At 41.2% G+C, this 23583-nt stretch overlaps 1 protein-coding gene across 2 annotated transcripts in view; it reads left to right on the top strand.

Moving 5' to 3' along the window:
- ctnna1 (catenin (cadherin-associated protein), alpha 1) overlaps positions 1-6664 on the top strand; it is a 72784-nt gene extending 66120 nt beyond the window's left edge. For both annotated transcript variants that reach the window (XM_035162142.2, XM_035162143.2), the window contains exons 17-18: positions 3550-3684; positions 4737-6664. In XM_035162142.2, coding sequence (XP_035018033.1) covers positions 3550-3684; positions 4737-5024 — 423 coding nt within the window. In that variant the 3' untranslated portion in view covers positions 5025-6664. The remainder of the gene's footprint in view (positions 1-3549; positions 3685-4736) is intronic.
- The last annotated feature ends 16919 nt before the right edge of the window (positions 6665-23583 follow it).

Below are 23583 nucleotides of genomic sequence, written 5' to 3'. Positions count from 1 at the left end.
CACCTTTTTTATCAGTTTGCCTTGAAAAGGTATCCAGAGTTGTGTGATGAAGTCTCCAGTGCTCCTCTTCCCGCTTTGCCATATCTCAATAGTAGCTGACCATGCAAGGTTATCCGTCCCAGTCCATAAGTGGCCACACAGCATGTTGAGAAAAGCTGTATCACCACAGTAGCACTCAGGCAAGACGAGGACAATTACAATGATAGCCTGTAATGGTTGAAGTCACGATTAGAAGCTTGAATCACTCAGTGATTGTCCCAATGTTTTTCGCATGAGTGAATTAAGTCCCGTGAAATGGAAATGAGTTGTTAAGATAGTAATGCAAGATCTGACTTTCATCATAACTGTTGGATTTTGGTGTTTGCACAACCTGAATATACATAGACACATACGTTGAGTAAATACATAGATTATATGCCCCATTTACTAATTGTTTTTCTCACTGTTAATTATTTATACCCTCAAGTATAAGAAGTGATCTAAAAAGATTGTACGTAGTATGTGAGTTATCTGTTGTTGCATGTGGTTTCAGAAAACATTGATACAGCACAGTGAAGGTAGTCCGTAGCATGTTTAGCCTCTGGAGCAATCATCAAATTGTGAATACTCCTCGAGTAAGAGGCCCACTGGGGCTTTTGTTTGTGTTACCAAAACAATCCAAGGTGGTCTTATCTGTACCCCGTGTAACTTCTGTATTCACGTGTCAGAGTCAGCGCAGCCTTACAGAGTTTCCTGAGTGCTGAGTGAAGCCAGCAGCTGAGCGGAGTATGAGCACAAGTGATGCTTTCACAGCGCCCTGCTCTCAGCCGTCTGAATACTTCCCCAAGCCCTCATTAGCATGGCTGCTGCATTCAGCCTCATCCCAGGTCTCTGCTGCTGCTGCATGTGCGCGCACACACACACACATGTTTGTACTTCTATCTTAGTGAGGACACTCCTTGACATAATCCCTAGCCCCTAACACTCACATTAACCATCAAAACTAAATGCCGAACCCTAACCTACACTCATTCTGAACCTAACCTTAAAACCAAGTCTTAACCCTGAAACCAGTCAAAATGTCCTCACTTTCCAAAAATGTCCCCACTCTGTAGTTTCTATGCTTAAAATGGTCCTCACAAAGATATAAGTACAGGAATACGTGCACACACACACACACAGAATAACTTGCTTATACCCCCTCCCTCTCATCTACAGTTGAATCCTCCTGTCTGCGTCCCTTTTCCCCAGTTGGATTTCGCCCCCTTATTTACTTCTCCATACTGTTCCCCCCTCTGGCTCTGGCTCCTCGTCTTTTCTCCAACTACTTATCTTTCTCTGGTTCTTTCCTCTCTTTTTTCTCCTCTCTCTCACTCCCCCCCTCCCATTTATCCAGCCTCTCAGCCATGTATTAGTCCTCTCCTGTATGATGATCATCCCCTCCAGCTCCCTTTCCCTTCATCACCTCATGCATACCTCCTTTTAATAGAATGCCAAAATAATTTCATCATCATCACAAAACATCTGTAGAGCTCTCAGTAAGAAAGACATTTGTAATGGAGTTAGTTGTGTACTTTGGATGTGTGACCAATTTGTGTTAGCATGTATAGATGAAGTGGGGCTATATTGAGCATGGTAAAAGGATGTGTTGCTGATAAATGTGTTTTTGTCCTTATTCAGCTGAAGTCTCCCACCGTCATGATGTACGATGTGTATGAATAAGCATGGCTGTGCTGGCTGGGGTGGTGTGTAAATGCAGGCATGCATGGCTGTATGTCTGCGAGCGAGTGTACTATATTCAGATGAGCGCTCCACACTCCCACCAGGGACTCGGCAGGATTAGACGCATCATAAGTCCTAGTCTGTTTGAAGTGTCCAAAAATTACGATCCCAAATACGTTTCCTCTTCCTGTTTGCAAAGAGAAAAGAAAAGCTGGATTTCTTCTCTGTGGATTAGAGCACTTTAATTGTGGTAATTGCCATTATTGACAAATGGAAAAAGAAAACTGACGTCCACTCTGTGTCATTTCCTCACTTACAGCCAGAAAAAAATGCCTCTTCATTTTTGACTCGCAGCGTACTTCACTTCCACAGTACCGACCTTGCCAACTACTTCCTGTAGAGATTCCATCAATTAAATATTGGCTGCTATTACCTCCCTTTCACCTTTTCCATGCACTCAGAATTAACAGCTGCCAAAGGACAACTCCTTCACACAGCCAAGCACCTGCCAATTCTGGTGTCTATGCCAGTTTCTCCTTTCGGCTTGCTCCGTCACATGGTCCCTCGGTTGCTTTTCACAGGTGTAGTAAGTTTAGTGACGTGAAGCTGTTAGCCTCTTATTATCTGTAGCAGTCTCAGTCTAGCTGTGTCGTGAGGATTGCGGCCCTACCTGTTGTGGGTGTCAGGTCACTCTAACGATCTGTAGTAAACGGTCAGGGTGTTTACATCCCTTGCTTGAAGAAGAATATTGAGGCCTAATTACTATGCTGGCAGGGGACTTGTTTAGCAAACTAGTAGAGGGATTGTTCCAAAGTAGAGCCCAGTCTAATTATAATGAGATGAAATATTTCTAAACGATTGCCAAATCTAAATTAGATGCATTTGTGTGGCTCTTCACATAGTGCCACTTTCAAGGAGGCTTTATGAGAATTTATTGGATTTTGTGAAGTTGATGGTGTTTTTATGGCTCCAATGTATTTTGTTTTGTGTTCTTAGCTGACTTTTGACAATATTGTTATGCCTCATAGCAAAGAGGCCTTTTCAACTTTGTTCTTAATTTGTCCTAAAGAATAGTTTTAACACATGTACTTACACATGTACATATTGAAGCCGTTTAGAGTGAGTTTTCACATCCAATTATGATATTTACATGAGGTGCAACGACAATCTTCCATTCATATTCCCGTTTACATTTTAAAGAGTATAGTCTGATTATGAAAAAAGGTATTCACATGGCAGTTTGTATTCAGACTATTGTTTTAATCTGGTTAATATCAGAATACTGGTGTCCATGTAAACATGTTGATCGTTTTTTGTCACAAGAATCCAGATCACTGATGATGGGATGATGAGACGTTCAACTGTTTAAATAGTTTAAATACCATTTTAAACTATGAGCAGGGATCCTGTGTCACTTTTGAGAGCAAGTAATTTTGGTTCCGAAGAGACTCCACACAGGATTATCTCCACCTGCTGAAAATAAATGATTGACATAAGTTTTACCTCTTAATAGAATTAGCATTCTGTAGAAGTTGATCATGCTTAACCCTGTGAAGATGAGTTATCAATCTAGCAGGTTGTGGGTGTGCATTTGTCATTTTGGCTCTGAGCACGTCCCTTATGTGGGTGTCGACCTGTCACACTGGTACTAACTCATCATGATAAAGTGCGGGATGGTTGCATCTGTAGAATCACATAAATATTCAGATTAAGTAGTGCCAGCAAATGAATAAGGTGTCACAAATTAATTCATTGTACCACTTACAAGCAGGTAGTATTAGAATCAACCTGTTTGTGCTTATACACTAATTGATGTACACAAGTTGACATGTGTTGTCTTTCTTGCAGTGCCCCGACTCTACCTGCAAGCAGGACCTGCTGGCCTACCTGCAGCGTATCGCCCTGTACTGTCACCAGCTGAACATCTGCAGCAAAGTCAAGGCCGAGGTTCAGAACCTGGGAGGAGAGCTGGTTGTGTCGGGGGTAAGTTCACTCTTCATCCGCAGAAACATCACACGTCAATTTACAATCTTCATTTTAGGAAAGCTCCACAGTAGCTAAAGAGTAGTTGAGCAGTTTAAATGAGGTTTTAAATCCAAACTAAAGACTGCAGAGGGCCGTACGAGTTGGTGGCAGTAATGCACTTTCAAAGGTTGCAACGTGCTGATAAAAGAAGAGCAGGAATAATGATGAAGACAGAGCAGGATTCAAAACAGTCACCTAAAAGAGAGTAAAACTTCAAAGTGAGATAAGCAGTGTGGTCTTTTCTGGAGCACATGCTGTATTTTGGTGAGAAACGATGAAAGTAAACTGAACTGCTTTTAGTTCTAGTGAAATTCCGTCATCGTACCTTTTAATTTCTGACTATAAAGATTATAAAATCGATATAAAGCATTGGCTTCTTTCTTAAGTTTTATTATGTGCTGTTACTGAAAGAAAGAAATGATACTAAAGACTTAATGGCATTGCCTGCTGTTTGTCATGAGTTAATGTTTCATTCTCTGCACTGTAATTTGCAGCTTATATTTACATCGAATGATCAGATAACAGAAATAATGGATTTGTCTGCTACCAAGAAGTAATGCTGCCCAATTGTTTCCTAACCGTAAGATAACATTGTACAAGGCCGCTGTTTACGAACCCTTTAAGCAATAATTAACCACTCACTTGCTAGTCAGATTAATTCAGATGCATTGCCTGTGTGTGCAGGAAATAATGAATTCCTCCCTCCTCTCTGTGGGGCTGCGAATGCTCCAAAACGTCCAGTCAAGTGTCAGCGGTGTCTGTGAGGCTATTAAACTGCGGAGATTAAATTAGTGTGACCTTTTTCTATATACTCCAATTCCTCACATCTGTTTGTAAGCCAGGCGAACTTAGAAAGGTTGTTATTTTGGTTTTTGGTTTTCCTTTGCAAAATGACATGAACGGAAGCAGGTTACTTTCACTCGGCTTGAATTAAAAGATGATGCCAAATAACAACAGCACAAGGCTAATTGTTTCTCCGCTCTTCTCTCACGCCTCTTTCATGTCAACAGCTGGACAGCGCCATGTCGCTCATCCAGGCTGCAAAGAACCTGATGAACACAGTGGTGTCCACCGTCAAGGCCTCCTACGTGGCATCCACTAAGTACCAGAAGAGCAAAGGCATGGAGTCCCTCAATATGCCGGCCATCTCCTGGAGGATGAAAGCTCCTGAGAAGAAGCCTCTGGTGAAGAGAGAGAAGCAGGATGACCAGACCAACAGAGTCAAGAGATCCTCGCAAAAGAAGCACATCAACCCCGTGCAGGCTCTGAGCGAGTTCAAAGCCATGGATAGCATCTAGACTCGTCTGCGTTTGATTCCAGACAACACAAAATATCGACCAGTGAGTTTATATAGAGATCGAGCTTGTCGTTCTTTCAAAGAGAAAAAAAAAATGTTTTAACATATTTGTTCTATCTTCCTATAGACGGCTTGTTTGTTTGACCAATTATATTCCTACACGGCCTAATTTCTCTTCCATAAGTTCAGATGTGCTCTAGTCTGTAGTATTAACTGTCTCTTATCTGGAAAATACAGTCGGAGGGAAATCAACTGGACAAAGGCATTTTTTTTTATATTTTTCCTTTTCCTCTCACGTTAATGGGAGGAAAAGGTGTTGATTTCATAGATGTTATACGAATTTATTCCAGGAGGCATTTAATTGTTGTGTTCTAACCAGTTTTAAAGTAATACTATGGGGTCTCTGGTGTTTTACGCTATAATGTTTGATAAAGGCAAAAATACCCTCTGTACTGCAGATGTCAACTATGCAAAATCTCAACTGCCTTATTGTAGTTCACATGGATGTGCTGGGATAACTAATAGATATAAATATGTTATGGTTCAACCTGAAAGAACCAAAGTCAATCTATTTCCATGTTACCCTACATTTCTCTAATTGTAAACATTGTTATGCCACTATAAACAGTCAAATCAGTTTAAACTGACTATAAACACTATTTTCAAACTCCTGATTTATACACAGCCTGTTAACATTTGGACTGATCATGTCATTTTTTAATTTAAGCATCTCACATACATTTTTCTTGATGTTATTTTTTATGTTCACATGATGCAGCAAACCAAAGGTCTTCTCAGGCTTCTGTTTTGCTACAGGACTAGTACATGTCCCCTCTCGTAAACTTGGGGCACACAGATCTACGCAGTCCAAACTTTGTAAAGAAGCCTCGACGCTGCTCAGTCAAGGAGAACCCAGTGGACTAAACAACGACTCGACCACGTGCTGGTCCTCTCCACAGCAGATGAGCTTCATTAAATGTCAATGAGACCAAACACTTCCACAATCTCGGAATGAGACCAGCTTGAGGGATCAATATGTTTTGTCTCCACAGTTTGGAGGTATTTGAAGAACAGAGGGGATTTCCGTGACTTTGAAGTCTCCTTGTTAGCCTTCTTATTCTTACTGTTAAACTCTAATCCAGATTTTGTTATGTCAAGCACAATCTTAACAACAAAAAACTAGAAACAAGTTGCGAGGTGTTGGAGCTTTAAAATAACACAGGAGGAAGTTTTTCTGTACTTCAGGCAACAGCTGTGGGGTGGTCACTGTGCTGCCTGTTCTCCAGTCATACAGATTTCTGCTGCATTGGTGAACAGCGAGGCTCTGAACTCCTGCTGCTTTGGACTTGGGGCTGAATCTTTTGTTTGGCTCGTTTGACATCTGTGAACTATAGCAGGGTGAGCAGGTATATGGTTATTTGATAGGTGGATTTTTTTATACTGTAGAACTTCCAGTATGTTTTTTCCTCGCAGTTTGTTTTCCTAATGCTGTATTAGAGTTTGGATTTCAATCTGGAGTGGCATCAAACTACTTTGCTGTGGATTTGTTTTTTTGTTTGTTATTGAGAGCTGACTTATTAGTGCACACGTTTCTCAAAATCATGTGCCCGCTTTATATCCTAATAAACAATTGAAATTAAACTACTTTCTTCATTTTTTTTTTGTCTGTACTGCAGAATGAAACTCTGCTTTCTCCCCTCACTTGAACCCATGCTTTTCTTGTATGCCTTGTTTTGCCATCACGGCAGATTTGTGTTGTACTAATCAGGTTTAGTACTTTGAAAGTGAAAGCCCTTAAGAGTCATTTTTGCTGTAAAATGTAAAACACGTTTTAGAACATCCTCAAATATGCTGCCGTGCATAATTAAAGGCATTATATTATGTATACTTTCTTCCCATATAGTCTGCATTACTGACTTGAGGGCTATATACAATGTGCTCATGAAACTCCTGTAATTAGTTTGCTCTTGTTATTTTGTCTTTAAAAGAAATGTGGTGTTAGATTTAACTGCACGGTGGGAAAATAAATTCATCCAAACCAAACAGAGGATTTGGAATGAATCGTCTTGTTTTTCCCTGAAGTGTCGTAGTGAATGCACATCAGAGTCTGACTTATCGCAGAGAGGATTCTGAGGAGAGGCGCTCACCTTTTCATATTCTACCACAAGTCAGTTTACGTATGGTTGTGTTTAGTGATGATTTTGATTCATTGTGTTGAAGAGACAGACCCCTCACCTTCACACATCTACATCCACTTCAGATTCCTCTTACTTCAGTTTCCCAGAATAACTTTGAACACCCCACAGAGAATTGACGTGAAACAGAAGAGAACTCTTGAAAGCTGCATCACACCGGGATATATTTTGTCGAGTGCTTTGTCAGATCTGATGCAAACACACAGACACTCATAAATACAGAGTAATTTATCTGAAAGAATGGAGACCATACTGATCATAGACTTAACTGAGTCATACGGCTGGATGATATGAAGATATGGCCAATTAATATTCTTATAGATAAAATGTTCATATCAGCCGATATTGATATTATTTCTTATAAGTTTACAGTGATTATTTCTCCTGAGTAAAGATTGTGGTTTTAAACTTCACGAGGAGAGAAAAAGCTGTAAATGGAATAAAAATTGAGAGGTTTAAAATCAATAAACAAAGTAATACTCCTCAGATTGTACAACATGTGTTCTGTTGACTTGATCAATGGTGACACTTTTTTCCTTGTCTAATTGCACAAAATTAAAGGTCTTCTGGGGGAATGTTACAAAATCCCGTGGTGTGGTTTTACGTCACCTGTGACCCATTGTTATGGTTAAACTACAACTATGTATTTGCTCTAACAATAACTGGAAGTTTAACTGCAGAAATACACAATAATAAAGCAGTTAATTGGAAGAATGCAGGAGGTCCATAAAACATCATTGCCCCAATCATTTCCAGATCTCTAAATGGTAAAGAACAAGACTGAAGAGATGGTTCAGTGAATACAGTCACACACAAACGTGGTTTCATTTGTAACCATCGACTATGTATTGTTTGTAAACTGGACTGTACAGATTAAGGGCCAGACAAGTGTTGCTCCTGGAGGTTCTCTCCGCCTCTGAGGTGGTATCAGCCATCTTCTTCAGCGTGACGTGCTGGGGCAGCAGCATCTGGACAGCAGACAGGAAGAGACTGGACAGACGGATTCGGAGGGCCAGCTCAGTCCTGGGATTCCCCCTTGACCCAGTGGAGGTGGAGGGACAGGGGAGAGTGAGAGCTAAGAAGTCCCACGCTCTGCAGGACACCACCACAGCCACACACTGAGTCCCCCAACACGTCTAAAGGTATCGCAGATTGTTGCTGTAACACTGCTGCTTCCAGTCGGCAACAATCATCCAGAGTATCTTACTAATTCAACTGTGTGATTATCATTTTCTATCTGTGCAATTTCAATATCATACATGTGCAATAATGTTAAATATTATGTTTACATTGTATGTATCATTTTCTATTACTATAATTTCCTTATGTTTATAATACTTTTAATGATGTGTCTGTTTTTGCGATCCTCTTTGCTGCTGTGAATTCCCCATAGTGCTACTAATAAAGGATTATCCTATCCTATCGTATTGTATTGTATTGTATCTCATCGTACCATATCTCAACTCATTGTGTTGTATTATTTCATATTTTATCGTATTGTATCTTATCGTACAACGCGAGCACAACACACACACATTAGCACTTAACACATACAATCATTGTGTATTGCTGCAAGAATTTTACAAGTATAATGAGATGTCTGAACTAAGGAACATAACTTTCTACTCATTTCTCCTATTCTGTAAAACAATGGTTACTGAATACTCAAATATGTCATCATCTGGATTTGTCTTGTTATTGTTAATCTAATTCCCTTTGTCTCCATTTAACTGTCAAATTGTGTTACTGTCTAACTGTTGTTTTTTGTGGATTTTGCCTCAGCGTGTATGTTTTTTAAATTTTGTTATTTTTATCTGTAAGTTTGTTGTCCATTTGTTTGTTGCTTGTTCTCTCTTTCTTTGTTTGTCTGTTCTCTTTTAAACATCAACCTGCCTGGGACTGCAGATGGAAATTTGTGCGAGAGACTAACTCTGGTACATTTATATGAACCATTGTGCTCATATTAATTAATGTACACTGTCCCTTTTAAATAAATACAAGTAAAGTCAATTCATTATAAAGGAATCTTGAATTGTTAATGAGTATTTGATTTTTGGTATTCACAAGTAATATAAATATCAAATGCTTTTGTAACCATTTCAAATTTTAGACAATTAAAGCTATTCCCTCATCACGGAACAAAAACATGCTATGAGTAACTTTATTTCCCCACAATGCTGCATGTTTTTACACAGGACAGAGTGGTGTAAAACTTCACTTTGGATAAATATGTTGACTGCAAGTAACTTCTTTGACTTGTCAAGGCAAGAACAGGTTGACATTAAAGGTATAGTTCACCCAAAAATCTAAACGCACTATTTATCTACTCACCACTATGCCGATGGAGGGGTGGGTGAAGTGTTTGAGTCGACAAAACACTTTTGGAGTCTCAGAGGTAAACAGCGTTGCAGCCAAATCCAATGCAAATGAAGTAACTGGTGATCGTTTCTTCAAAAATAAATTTTGGGAAAATGCCCCCATACTGTTCCTGTGGTGTCATCCAAGTGTCCGTATGTCTCAGGGGACATTTAGGCTTAAAACACGGTGTAAATGACCTTGTTTTGAGTCGAATTTGAATCTCGGGGCTTACGGACACTTGGATGACACCACAGTAGCAGTATGGACGTGTGTTATGTTTTTTTCTGGAGTCACCAGTTACTTCAATTGTATTGGATTTTTGGGTGACCTATCCCTTTAACCATGGCTCCATTCCATGTAGCAGTGAGGCTGCTCGGGACCAGAGCCCAGGGACCTGAATGGAACGCAGCCTTCATCAGAGTTATGATCCTCACCTGTGCGTGTGACAAGTCAACATGCCTGAACATGACCCTGAGGAGGGTCGGTGTCCGGCTGACATGTCTGTCCTGAGGAGGGTCGGTGTCCGGCTGACATGTCTGTCCTGAGGAGGGTCGGTGTCCAGCTGACATGTCTGTCCTGAGGAGGGTCGGTGTCCAGCTGACATGTCTTATCCCCAACAGAGAGATAAAACAAGCTTTAATGTGTCAAAAAAGAAGCAGAGAGGGCGGAGAGGGCAGGGCGGAGGGGACCACAGAGGGAACCCGGCCAGAGCTACATCAGTGTCGGTGAACAGAAGCTAACGTCTCCGCCGGAAGCCTCCAGCCCCGGAGCGGGTGTGTCGGCCGGGCCTCTCCTCTCCCTCACCCTGCTGCTGCTGCTGCTCTGCGGGTCGGTGCTGTCAGACCAACCCAACAGCCAGGACGACTCCACACAGGTAAGAGACGTCCAGGTGTGAGAGGGTGTGCAAGAGAATGAGGAGGAACACGGTGGTGTCATGGCGGCGGGCTGCTCGATGTACTGTCGGTGGACCCACACATCCTCAGTGGTATCTACGCCTCGAAATCCTGCGGTGACGTTTGTGCTGTAACCTTGAATAACATCAGCAAATGGTGGTTTACACGTGTGGGAGCAGAGGCCCAGTTGACCTTTGACAGGACCACTGTGACCTGGAGACACCTGCTGCTGTGTTGTTTCAGTGGAGCCCTGTTCGTTCCCCCTGTCTCCCCTGATTATTATACACACTGTACCTGCAGGCTAATGTCAACACTGAGCAGGTGACAGATCAAAAACAGGTCATTATCAGCTTTATTTGTCCATTAATCTGTATGTATTTACACTTACTGCTGCTCATGGAGGTAGAGCGGGTTGTCCACTAAACAGAAGGTTGGTGGTTCAACCCCAGCCCCCCCATTCTGCATGCCAGGCACACAGATATTAATCATAATAACAACAACAAGAATAACTTTATTTGTATAGCACTTATCCATACAAGGTTACAAAGTGCTTCACAAAATCCATCACAAAAAGTTTTCATTTTAAGCACAAAATCAAACCAAACAGTTCCCCCAGATGCACTGTATGAATGTGGGAATGGCAAAAAAAAGCTGTACCGTAAATCAGTGGTGGTCAAGACTAGAAAAGCTCTTTATGAAAGCAAACCATTTACCAGACCATTTATGAAACTCGGGTAGTTTCAGGATGGATGCGAGACAGCAATGCTCTGTTGACGCACTTGATGTTGAAAAGCAAAGTGAGGACGTTTTCAGAAATGTGGTGGTGGAAATTGTTTTTATTTATCGATGAACATCCTAAAACCTGCAGTCAACATGAGAGGAACTAAAATGAATGTTTGTGTTTGGTGTGACCAGCCTTTGCCCTGAAAACAGCGACTGTGTATCTGGGAGAACTGGTCTCTGTTTTTCAGTAGGGTGGGGTATGGTCTGGGTCTTTTCCTATACAGGTGCTAAATCCATTCTTTTAAAACGGTGCCGGTACCGATACCCGCATCTTCCAAAAAGCACTGACAGACAGTTGACGATAAATACAGCTTTTTTTTTATTGCTAAGGCAAATTGAAAGTGGAAATTTAACAAAACATTTCACAACCTTAAATCTAACAATTTATAGTACGTTTAACTTAATTGTACATATATAAATAAGTGCAAGACTCTTAATAAATGTACATGACAACATCACATAATAATAATAATAATAATAATAATAATAATAATAAAAAATAATAAAACCTAGCTCTTTGCGTTTGCTTGAACATTTGCTTCACGTCCTAGTGTCGGAATCCTTTCACATTTTCGACCGTTTTGCTTTAGTTCATTTGTTGTTGTGTTGACTGGACTTTGAGGTGGCTACTAGCTAACTGTGGGCGAACGCTGCCAGAGCCATGTCTGACGGTATGTTGCTACAGCTGCGACAAACAATGGGATGCTCGGCTCGCCCTGTGTCTGGTGTGTGTGTGTGTTGTCATGCAATATTTAGCCAGTGGCTAAGTTTAAGATAACTCTGAGTCTGTCTGTCATAGTGTATGAATGCCATGTGTGTAATCCACCTCTGTTTGGGCTGTTGTGTTGCTACCTTTCCTAAAGTCAAGGATCTGAAAAGTTCTTGGACTGCCACATGAAGCTGTCTTTCCCACTCCAGAAAATGTCACGGACACCAGGCCCTGACATCTTCAGGGAACTTCTACTTTATACTTTGTGAAGTGATTCTGTATGTGCTGCCATGCTCACACTGTTGACTGAAAAAAATAAGGGGGGGGCGGATGCAGCCTGTGCAGACCTGGTCCACACGAGCTGCACATTCCTCTGTGGTATTTAAGCTCTTGCCCTAAATTCATGGTAGGACTGGAGTTTTATAATGACCCGTTCAATATTACTCATAATCATTAACATGAATAGGGTTTTAAAATGTAAATCTTGATCCACTTGATTTTTATGTGAGTGGATCCTGCACTGACTATTCTGAGTGAATATATTGAGTCCTTTTCCTACAGCGCTCGTATGGGTGGTTTGAATCAGTCAACCTGTCAAAAGAAGCTGTCAAGTTCCAAAATTTAAAAGCTTCAACATTTAATGGTAATCCGTGTTTCAGGGAGTCATATGAGTTACATTTGTTCAAAACAAGTGGAAATATCTTTCCCTCCGCTCTGCACAGGCTGATCCAGGTAACACACAGTTAAAATTGCAGCAACTGAAAGTTGTAGACAGTGTACAGACAACAATGCAGACTAAATGGTTGTAAAGCAAATTTACCGAGAAATGTGATCGTTTTCTGTCACACTCGAAAACCCTGCTCCATAAAGTAAGGTTTTCAGCTCGTGGAGTTCAGAAGACGCCACAGTGGCATCTTTTTTGACTTGGCTTGCAATATTGTTCGCATACACCTACACCACTTTGCAATACTCTCTGTGTTTTATGGGGTCCCTCAAGGGCTATAGGAGGCAATTGTGAAAATAACTTTGCATTCTCTTGTAATACTTTTTTCTTTTTTTTTTTGCCTTCTATCAAAAACTATTGTATTCTTATGCAAAACATTTCCCCCCAGAGCCGCCTGATACTGCAATCACTGTGCAACTCCTTATCAGTGCAGCCCAAATCCCCATGGTCCAATCACAGCTGTTAAATTTACAATATAGCCCCATATCAGATTACATTCTGTAGATAATTTCAGATGTAAACATGAGGCATTCAGTCCCAGATAAATATAAGTCTGCATCATATTCACTGTATTGTTTCTGGTTCATCATAGCTGTTATGACCCTTGGTTAACTTGAGGAGGAGCTGACTAATCCGCTGCCGTGTTGATTACTATTTGGGTAGAAAATAAATTACATGGTTGGATTTGGGGTCTGGCAATATGATGGTATACTGTGAGACAATAAGCATCTGTCTACCGTAAGAGATCTAAATTTCTGATCTGGTAGTTGACCCTCATCTCTGAGTGCAGCAGAACTTTGTGGACAATGCTGCACCCCTGTATTTTTTTTTCTCCGCAGACTTTTTGGCAGCTGTAGCCAGCAGATGTCGGCATGTAAACTGTAGCGATTGTTTATTGAAGACAAAAAAATATCCCTAACTTCTGATGTAATGATCTGATGCCGTTGAGCAACTGCTAAACCATACAGAGTCAGAACGCCGATCCAGTGGGACTTAAAATGCATATGGGCAAAAACCTGGTGCTGTCCATTATTCGAATTAATACAACAACAAGATACATTTTTAGGGCATTTCGTAAAATGGATTAGTAGTTTTATTTCTCTTCACAACTGCTCTGTTAAATTCATGCTCCATTTTGCAAGATGTTATGTGTGGTCATACAAAACACAATCACTGTTAAAGTTGTTTAAGCCCTGAAGTGTCTGCATTACCAGACGGAGTATTGCGGCTGTATTGAAGAAACATATTCTAAGATTTATAAAATAAACAGTTTCTTCCACAACCTCTAAAAGTCTCGATTCTTATGATTATGTGGTTCTAATGAGCCAAAAAGTATTTTAATATTTGTGAAAGTTTTGCTGAAGTTTAAATTAAGAAGATGCTCCACATTCCTACTTTTAACGTAGGCTGATCTTCTTATATTTCTCCTCTAACATGATGCTTAGCCGAAAATTATGACTTTATTCTCGTAATATTTTGACTTAATTCTTGTAATCTCACATTTTCCCCCTTTTTTAAGTGTCCCTAATACTCATACTGCAAAGTGCATAAACTGAATATATTGATGTGGTTAAGCTGACACCATGTCATTGCTGTCACCCCACCTCGTGTTTAAGATGGAACCCGCTACACTCGTCCTCAGATGAATGCATCTCTGTAAAAATAGCTGCCTCCCCAACGTGACGCGATTCTTGACAGATAAGAGGAGAACACGTTTCCCTCTGATGTGAAACAGGAGACCTCAGTCCGCCGAGGCCTTGTAGAGTGAAACAACACAGTGGTGCTGCACGAGGCATTTAAATGCAGATATGATCCAAAGGTGACAGCACAGAACAGCCCCTCGTGTCAAAACCCCTCCGCTGCTAGTTTCCTCCCATTCGTGTTTTGCTGTGTCACTCAAACCGATGTCGTCGCATGACATGCTTGAATAAAGTTTTATCAATCACAGTGGCCAAGTGTGACAGTTTAATCAATGGAGTAAGTTTTTCCCAGAGATTTCCATTATTTTAAAATTAAAGGGGCTGGGGGAGGAAGGTATGGGGAGACGAGGTTGTTTGGGGGAGGGGCTGTCGAGCTGTGCCATGCATAAGCACAGGAAGAGAGAAGTTTCTGAAGGATTAGCCCTGAGAATTGGCAGTAAACAGAGGCTGCTGGACTGACAGTCTGTCAGTGCCGAGGTGGACGTCTCAGATAGATAGACTCTGACTGTCGGAGTATAAATGTTAAATATGACTGGTTGAAAGGACCAGTGAACCACACTGGAGTGCAATGATGCCAAATAAGGTAGTCCTTACTAAAATGTCAAGAGCTCTACGCAGGATCCAGGAGTCCAGCGAGTCCAGCACCACCCGGTGCCTCCAAACACACAGCAGCTCGTTGTTACATGTTGCGTTGAGCTACTTTGTTGTGTAATAATTCGACGGGAGAAGGTTTTAAATGTACGACATCAAACTAAAACAAGATATTGGATCATTGTCTGATTATTATTCAGATGAGTTACTCAACAGTCGCAGCACAGACAATGAAATGTCCTCGACGTGAATGGAAATGTATTTATTCCAGTTTGTAGGTCTTCCATCATTTTCCTCGACTAGATCCTCATTGATAATGTCATCTTCACATTAATAACAATTTTTTGCCTGGAGCTGTCTGGAGGAAAAAGGGATCTCGAATTCCCCTAAAGCCACAGCTACAGGCTGAGGGCTGGGAATTTGGGAGAACATTAATTACCTGAGGGCCAGCAGGAGAAATGGGTAACTATCGTAAGGTACTAAATTGTATATTGGCCTGCCTGTGTCAGGTTTATAGTAGCATAGTAACCCACTTATCATGTTTAATAGAAGTATTGTCCATTGGGGGATTTCATTTAGCTTTTCTTCGTAGAAGTGTAATTAGTGATGTGGTACGGGGCTTTCAATCTCCTTAGCGTTCATCCCATAAACTCAAGAATTTCTCCCCTGTTGGCCGGTCAGAGATTTTATTGTGACTGCTGAGTCTTATGGCCAGTCTTTTTATAGGCACGACTCTGCCGGCGTTTGGCCACGTTAGCCAAAGACGAGGAGGAGTTCAGCTTTTCACGCAGCGCTGTTACTCAGCCTGTCAGGACTGGTTATGGTGGCAAACCAGGCACTGAACACTACAGAATGAAACTTTTGATATGAAATATTACACATGATCAAATATTGACTGCGGGTTTAAAATCAACGTTTTACAGTAGATTGCGTGTAGTAAATACTGATGGAAATACCTCATCTAGCTGTAAGACCATTATCATTCCCTCTTATGAAGAATTCCCAACCACCACACAACAACCCACCCACACGTAGTTATCTCACTAAGCATAATTTCCTACCTTCACCTTTTCATGGCACGGCTTCTGAGAGCAGTTACCTAAAATCCATATCCTAAAATCACCTCTCTCTAATGTGAGTGCAGGCCCAGGGTACTTATCCCTGGGGTTGTGAGTCGGAAAACAGACTAGAGTGGAGTTGAATGTTGTGTAATCCAGGGAAATGGTGCCAGCATTAAAGAGAGCAATATCTTTTCATTTAAAGACACTTTTATAATCTGCTCCCAAGGAATCGCAAAAAAAGGCAGTAAAAATTAATAGAATCAGTAGTGGCACAGACATACAATGGGTAATTATGTTAAAAACTCCTTTCTCAATGCAAGAAGGGAAGAATAAAGAAGCTAAATACTGTAAGCCTCGCAATGAGGGCTGCTGTCATTGTATTGCAAATAAATGGCTGTGGCGAACATGTGTGTGTGCTGCCTGGGACGATTTGTGTGACGTAATTAGATGTAAAATGCTTTTTAGCTGGCTCTTTAATTGACTTTTGGCTCAAGTGATTTGTGGCTACCAGGTTTTCCCTCATGGCACAGTGTTGTCTTCAGTCAAGGCCAGTGGATTATTTGCAAACACCTAAATCCAGTTTGTTGAGCCGGACTCGTTCGATCACTTGCTCAGCTCTCTCTTGTGTGCAGTGATGAAAGTGATTTCTTAAACCCCCAAGGAAGAACTACTTTGAATATATATTCCTCATCCTGGGCGTTAAGATTCCCTCAATGATACGGTCAGGTGCTTTACTTGAAATACACCCTGACAGCTATTTAAACAGACCTAAATATTAAACATTCAGCCGAACACCTTTGCATAAGGTAATCCAGCAGTCATACGGCATTGCTGACTACCAATCATCTCATATGTATTCCGGGTACCCACTTTAGCCGGCACTGTATTTTAATGGCTGACATCTCAGGGCTGCAATTCAAGTGTGATTTATATCTTCTCAAGTCATCAGTTACAATCAGATCCAAGGATCTGACTTTGTGCCCGCTGGACGAGCATAGCTAATACAGAGGGGAGGGGAAAGAGAGGGGAAAAAAAGGAACTATGTCATGTTCCCAATTTTTTGTGAAAATTTCCTCAAAGGTGCCGCAGTAGGGGTGGAGAGAGTACATGGAGAGAGTAAGAGAGGGGTAACAGGGCTCCGCATTGGTACGCTAGTACGAGTCTCATCCTTAAACCAATTTCCTTCCTCAATTCTCTGGGGAGTGGTCTGATTTGCACCGTTTCCTTCTCTTCCTTCTCCGAGTAAGTCTTCATCCTGCTTTTACAATTAAATCTCGCTCCCAGCTGCGGCATTAATCAAATAGCCAGACATATTCTCTGCATTTGGAGATTGAGAGAATGTGTCCTACATGTCTTCCCCTGTGGTTCCAGACTGTGAAGCAGCGTTTATTTGTTCAGAAAGGCCCTTGCATGCATAAATACTGTACACAGATGGGCTGGAGGATTTTGGAGGGCTCTGTATGTGCATGAGCCACAGTGAAGGTTATTCAGATATATGGTGCTGGGAGAGATGCTTGTGAACTATTAATTCCATTAATATTACTCTAATTTATCTTGGTTTGGCATATTTGCAGTATGTTTACACAATACAGAAATGCATAAAAACGATATGACACCGATCAAAACCACATTGTGAAAATATTTTGGGGGGGATTAAAGAGTGAGAGTTTTGATAAATATCTGTTCTCTTAGAGTATAAATGTATTTGTGGACCTTGAAAAGGAAGAAGACTACTTTGATGGAGAGTTGTTTTTTGTGAGGCACAGAGCCCAGCACTACATAATAGAGTAATTTAGCAGAGAAACCATGGACCTCTGTAGGTCATGGTTGCAATAGGGTGTGGGTGTGTGTGCATTCCTCTCTCTTCATAGCATAATGTCAATAGAAATCCACTACAATCACTTAATGTACTCTACTGCCCCACTCTACATATGGGCTTTAAACGCTTAAATCGAAGACCTGCTCATTTTTATTGGTGTTCTTTATAGGTAAAGTTAGTGATGATTTTCAAATGCACTCAGTGATTTGTGGCTAATTAGGGCGAGAGTTAGTTAAGACCACAAAAATGTATGTTTGCTCGGGGGCAGTGAGTTGGCTGATGGTGAAACAAAGGCCACAATCCACAGTGGGACCAAATTCCCTTTGTAGACGGGCAGCGAAGTCTAATATAATACAGGGTGCAGATGAAAAGACCAGCATGTAGTGGGGTTATTAGTAAACCAGATGGGAGAGAGGCATTGGGGCATCTCTCAGAAAGAGATGGTTTACCAATTGGGCAGTTGCCTCAGTCTCCATGGTTACCTGAGCAAGCTGTGACATTCAGTCAGGAACATGCATAATAACCAATTCATTAGTCCGGACTTCATCTTGATAGAGTGAGAACTGGAAGTGATTGAGTGGGATGATGACAATATAATTCACTAATTGGTCTGTTTCTTCTTCTGTGATGCTGCTGGTGTCACTTGTTAATTATAATAAGTGAGACCTGCAACAGCAGCAACGCATCCAGTTTATTTTTCACTTATGAATCCCTCCACAGTTCACAGATTTATCTGCTGTGAAACTTGTCCCTCCACACTGTTGGAAATGTTTGTTCTGTCTTTTTCCTCACTTAGAGGGCCTTCTCTGCCAGCTGTATACACACCTATTTTGCTGTGTTGGCCTAAATGATCTGCATCCGAATGCAAGTGGCTAATACAGCCCTCAGGTGGGGAGTTAACGCTTTATGTGTATTTCAGTATTTAATGAGGTAAATGCCAGTACCTCCAAAAGAGTCTCATAAAAAGTCAGTGAAATGTGCACAAACATCATTCGTGTGGTGGAGCTCTATGGCACAGAGGAAAAAGCTAAGTTGCTTAGTTAATTGTTTTGTTCTAAAATAACTACAAGAAAAAAATCTCCATATTCTGACATTAAATATATTGACTAAATAAGACAAGGTTAACGGTGTTCAGAACGATCCGTTATGGCAAAACTTTTATGACAGTTTGACTAAAGTAAAGGTTTGGGTTTCATTATGTATTGAATAAGTAAATTAAAGAAAAACTAGCCTTGGGCTTAAAATACAAGGTGGGAGTTGAAGCAAGGTTGTGACCATCGTCTGTAAATAAAGATGGATGATGCATCTCCTTCTTCTCCAGTTCTACATAATTGAAGCTACAATATCTCGATACGGGTGCCACCCTCTTGAGCTCTGGACGTTATTTGGCTTTTGACAACATTTGGAGCCAGAATCTGTGCAGTAGTGATTGTGGTGTTGAACGATCGTATAAAGGTCCCACTCTCGGATGTCACTCCTGACATTTCACGCCATTTTTACATCATTTTACAGCATAGCACCAATCGAAACCAAACTTTCCAGACAAATGAACACTTGAACATACATCAGTGTGATGAGAACTGCCTAAAATGACAGAAACCATCTTCGAGAAGAATTTATTTGACATGTGCTTTGACTTTTTAGTTTGGTCCATGTCCCATCAACTAATAAGGAGGAGGCAGGGATTTATGACCTATACTGTAGCCTGCCACCAGGGGCAGTCATCATGATTTAGCATCACAATTGGGGAGCTGCCATGTCGTCCATCTTTATAGACATTATATGGATGTCACGCTGAAGATGGAGGCTTACAGTGATTAATAACGGTGACCATAACACCAAAGTACTGCACTATTCTTTCAATTCTGATAAAGGTTTCTCATGTGTTGTGCACAGAGCACACATTATCTTTATTCCACAACATTTCGGAGGTCCAGACTGATGCATTAAGAATGAAGTAATTCCATGAAGGGTAGGTGTAACCTTCAGAAAAACATTGCATTCATCACGATGCCCAGACTGGTATCTCTTTTGGAGGTCATTTAGACTAATGCATCACAATTACCAATGCTATTCTTATTCCACTGTCAGTTCCCACATTAGTGCTGTCAGCTTGTAATGTTTGTAGGCTTTCAGTAACAGTGAGTGTGGGGGTGAGCTTGAATGGACAAAGACAGGGGTGTAAACGCCACTAAACTGAGCTGAGTTCGAAATACATGAGTAAATCAACCTTCCATTGTAATCAGCTGCTGTGTAGGCTGACTTAATCAAAAGTGATGTTAAATAATTTCTCTCTGGTGATCGTGCCACGAACTCGACTCAGCCTCACAGTGCGACCTGGTCCTCTTCTCTACGCCTGATCTCAGTCATCACGCACACTTGAGAAGCTCCATTTATCAGGCAGCGTTTATCTTACATTACAGAACCAACCCCTACCATTCAGTTTCGATTTGCCCCACCCCACCTGGTAACCCTTTGCAGGGTGAGTAAATGGTGAGTCAAAGTGATTGCATGTCTCTGTATCTGATAAAGTGGGTTGCAGGACAACACAAAATGAGGCTTTGGAACAGTGCCCCAGGAGGATCTGCTTTCTTGACTTGATTGCACTGTTCCTCGAAGGCTCTGTAATATGGACGACACAGTTCAATATGAAAGTGGAGAGGAGGGGAGCACTATTAAATTTGTCTCAGGGTTGAGTGGACTTGTCATGGCATCACGCGCACACACACACACACACTATCCTGTTTTTACTGGAGATTGATTCTGTCGCATAGAAATAGACTTAGGATGAAGTCATATATTACAATATGATTCAGCCTCATTAGAGCGAATTCACTGTGGTTCATGGAGGATGATACTGCAGACATATCTTCAATTTAAATTCCACCGAAAGAATTTTTCATTTTGTTAAACATAACATGACCGACATCGTGATATCTGTCTGTCATGAATGAGAATCAGTAAATATCTGCTGTGCTTCTCTCGTTGGAACCAAGCTATGAACTGAAAAAACACATTTTAAATTTAGCAATTAGCATGTCAAATAATATAAAAAAACAGAAGTAAGTTGTCTTGAGAGAATCATTAAATTAGCCAGTATTCCTTAATAAGTACATGCTTAAATTAATATGTAATTATTTTAAAAAGTGTGTAATTCCATATTCTTTATCTTGTCATATCCCCAGTCAGCCTGTTCTCAAACAGACCCCAGCCCCGCCATCAGCCAGTAGAACACCAAAGTGCTGACAATGCAGCTGCCGTCACACTGCTTTTATAATGGCATACATCAAGCCTTAAACGCTTCGGAGAAACACTCAAACATCTGCGTGCGGGTAATTTTTGTTGCCCTATAGATTCTGCCCAGACAGACGGAGTGCAAAGTAATAGGTGTGCAGCAAAATGAAGAGCACACACTCTTTCTAGTGGCAGCAGTGATTTTTGGACTCGGGTAATCAGCATGTCCGGGGCATCTGCAGAGGCCTCCTGCCTCTGCGCTCGCCCCAAGCGGTGCAAGAAAGTTTAAGTGCTCCAGTATGTAGAATCCTTTACAAAGGTCCTTGATGTAAATACTTCATAACGTGCCAAGTGTCTCTATATGAATATGAATACAGTCACCAATTTGATTTAAATGTTACATGAACCATTTGCATAAATGTGTACTTTATCGAGCAGGAGTTATGCCTTCGTGACAGAATTCGAATAATAGTAAACGCTTGGCTTCGTCTTTGAATGCATTTACTTTTATGCCATCTGGTTTTATCTATTTTAAATGACCTTTTAGTGAGGTGTGATCGTGTTGTTTGTAAAACGTAATGTTTTGTAGCAGTCAGCCATGGTGAGCCCGTGGCCACCCGAACTGCACTGGTGTTCAGTGTGACAGCAGCACTGGCAGCCGTCATTGCACATCATAACTGATGTTGTGCTGAACTTGGTGGCCGTGACTGCAAAATCACTGGTTAATTGACCTGCAGTAACTGCGGTCAGTGGCACATCTTTGCCTCCCTGCATGGTTAGACAAATTCAAATATGCTCTGTACAGCTGCCATCATAGCCATTTATAAATAGACATATGCATTGTCCCGATCTTTTCTGTGCCAGGATAAAAAGGGCCTCTACTGGGGAACAGCACATCCCAAAAGCGTATTAGTTTGTCCCTCAATTAGAGTCAGCCGTATAAGGTAAATGGACGGATCCCTTTGAGTTTCTGTCGGTTGACATGACAACTGTGCCCTGAAATAATAACACGACATCTGTTCAGTCAATAATTGGACCTGGGCTCCTGGTTAAAATGTCTCACTATGCTTGTTGTTTGGTTGTTTCATCTCTGCAACTAAAACCTGTTCATCTGAGGATTTGGCTGATTCAAATTTCCCACTAGACTAGCCACGCAAAATTTAATCTGTGCTTGTGTTTTTGTACCAAACACAAACATAAAGTGTTTGCTCAGAGGACGGCAGTTAGAGACTGTGTCCTGCTGCAGTGCAAAATGCACAGAGTAATTCATAAATGAGGCTCAAGTACATCTTTTCCATAAACTCCTTAATTTGAGTTTGTTGCAACTGTAGATGATAAAAACAAACACCAATTGATGAGGGAGTTAAATCATGTGTAGACCAGACTTAAAACACACCACTGACCAATTAGCTTCTCCACCAGGGTGTAATCCGAGGCTTTGCAGCACACCGCCCCCGGCAGTTCTCGCTCATCCTGCCCATTGTTTTGTGAGGTCCAGCGCATCACCACATGTGACCTGGAACTAGCTGGGTCTTAGTCTTTTGTAAGCTTCCACTCACAGACTTACAGTGACACATTTGTTGTTGCTGGCAAAATAAAATGGATAAATACAAAGAAATCTGTAACACTCCAAACCTGGAGTCTGTGTCTCACTTATTGATCGGGTCGTGCACCCATAGATTTCCATTTGCCTCTCCTAAAGTGCATGGAGCTTTTCTTGAGGATGAGCCTGAGGATTTACAGATATAAAAAATACTAGAGCTTTTAGTTTATACATGACAAGAACACAGAGGAAACATGCAACAAAATGTAAATGAAGCTGCCTGCAATTTCTTTTTATATATTAAGTACAAAACGTTTTTGAAAAGTTGCACATTTTTGTTCTTCAGGCTATGAGCTTCAGCACATTCAATTTGAAATAAAATAATGGACACTACATTAGTGCCAAGTGCCAAGACAGCTTTAATTTCAGTAGGTTTACGTCGATATGGAAAGAACTGAGTGGGAGATATATTTAACACATAGTGCCCAAATTTTAGGGCTTCAAATGTAATTGGATGGACTCATTAAGTCAAACAAAATCATATTTAATATATTGTGGAAAATCATTGGCAGCCATTGACTGTCTGAAGTCTTCGACCCACAGACATCAGCCGACTCATCATCCCCGGTGATTCACTGCTGCCTCCTGCAGCGCTCTCTGCCTTTAGTCTGGTCTTCACCAAGTCGTCTTTTGCTCAGTCAGACTGAGATCAGGTGACTGACTCCTCCAGTCAAAGATCTTTCCCCTCTTCACCCTAAAGCTCTTTGGTTGCTCTGGTCGTCTGTTCAATCTTCAGTAAATGCCAGTTCCATTGGCAGCCACACATGTCTGAGCCATACTGTAACACAACCAGATCCATGTTTGACACGTGAGTTGATGCTTTGTTTGATCGCTGCTCCTTTCCCCCCCTACACAATTTCCCCTTTCCATTATTTTGGATAAGAATTGGA

The sequence above is a fragment of the Hippoglossus stenolepis genome, chromosome 7 (assembly GCF_022539355.2).
Source record: "Hippoglossus stenolepis isolate QCI-W04-F060 chromosome 7, HSTE1.2, whole genome shotgun sequence".
NCBI lineage: Eukaryota > Metazoa > Chordata > Actinopteri > Pleuronectiformes > Pleuronectidae > Hippoglossus > Hippoglossus stenolepis.
Note: the sequence above shows the minus strand (reverse complement) of the source record. Positions and strands in the feature narration are given on the sequence as shown.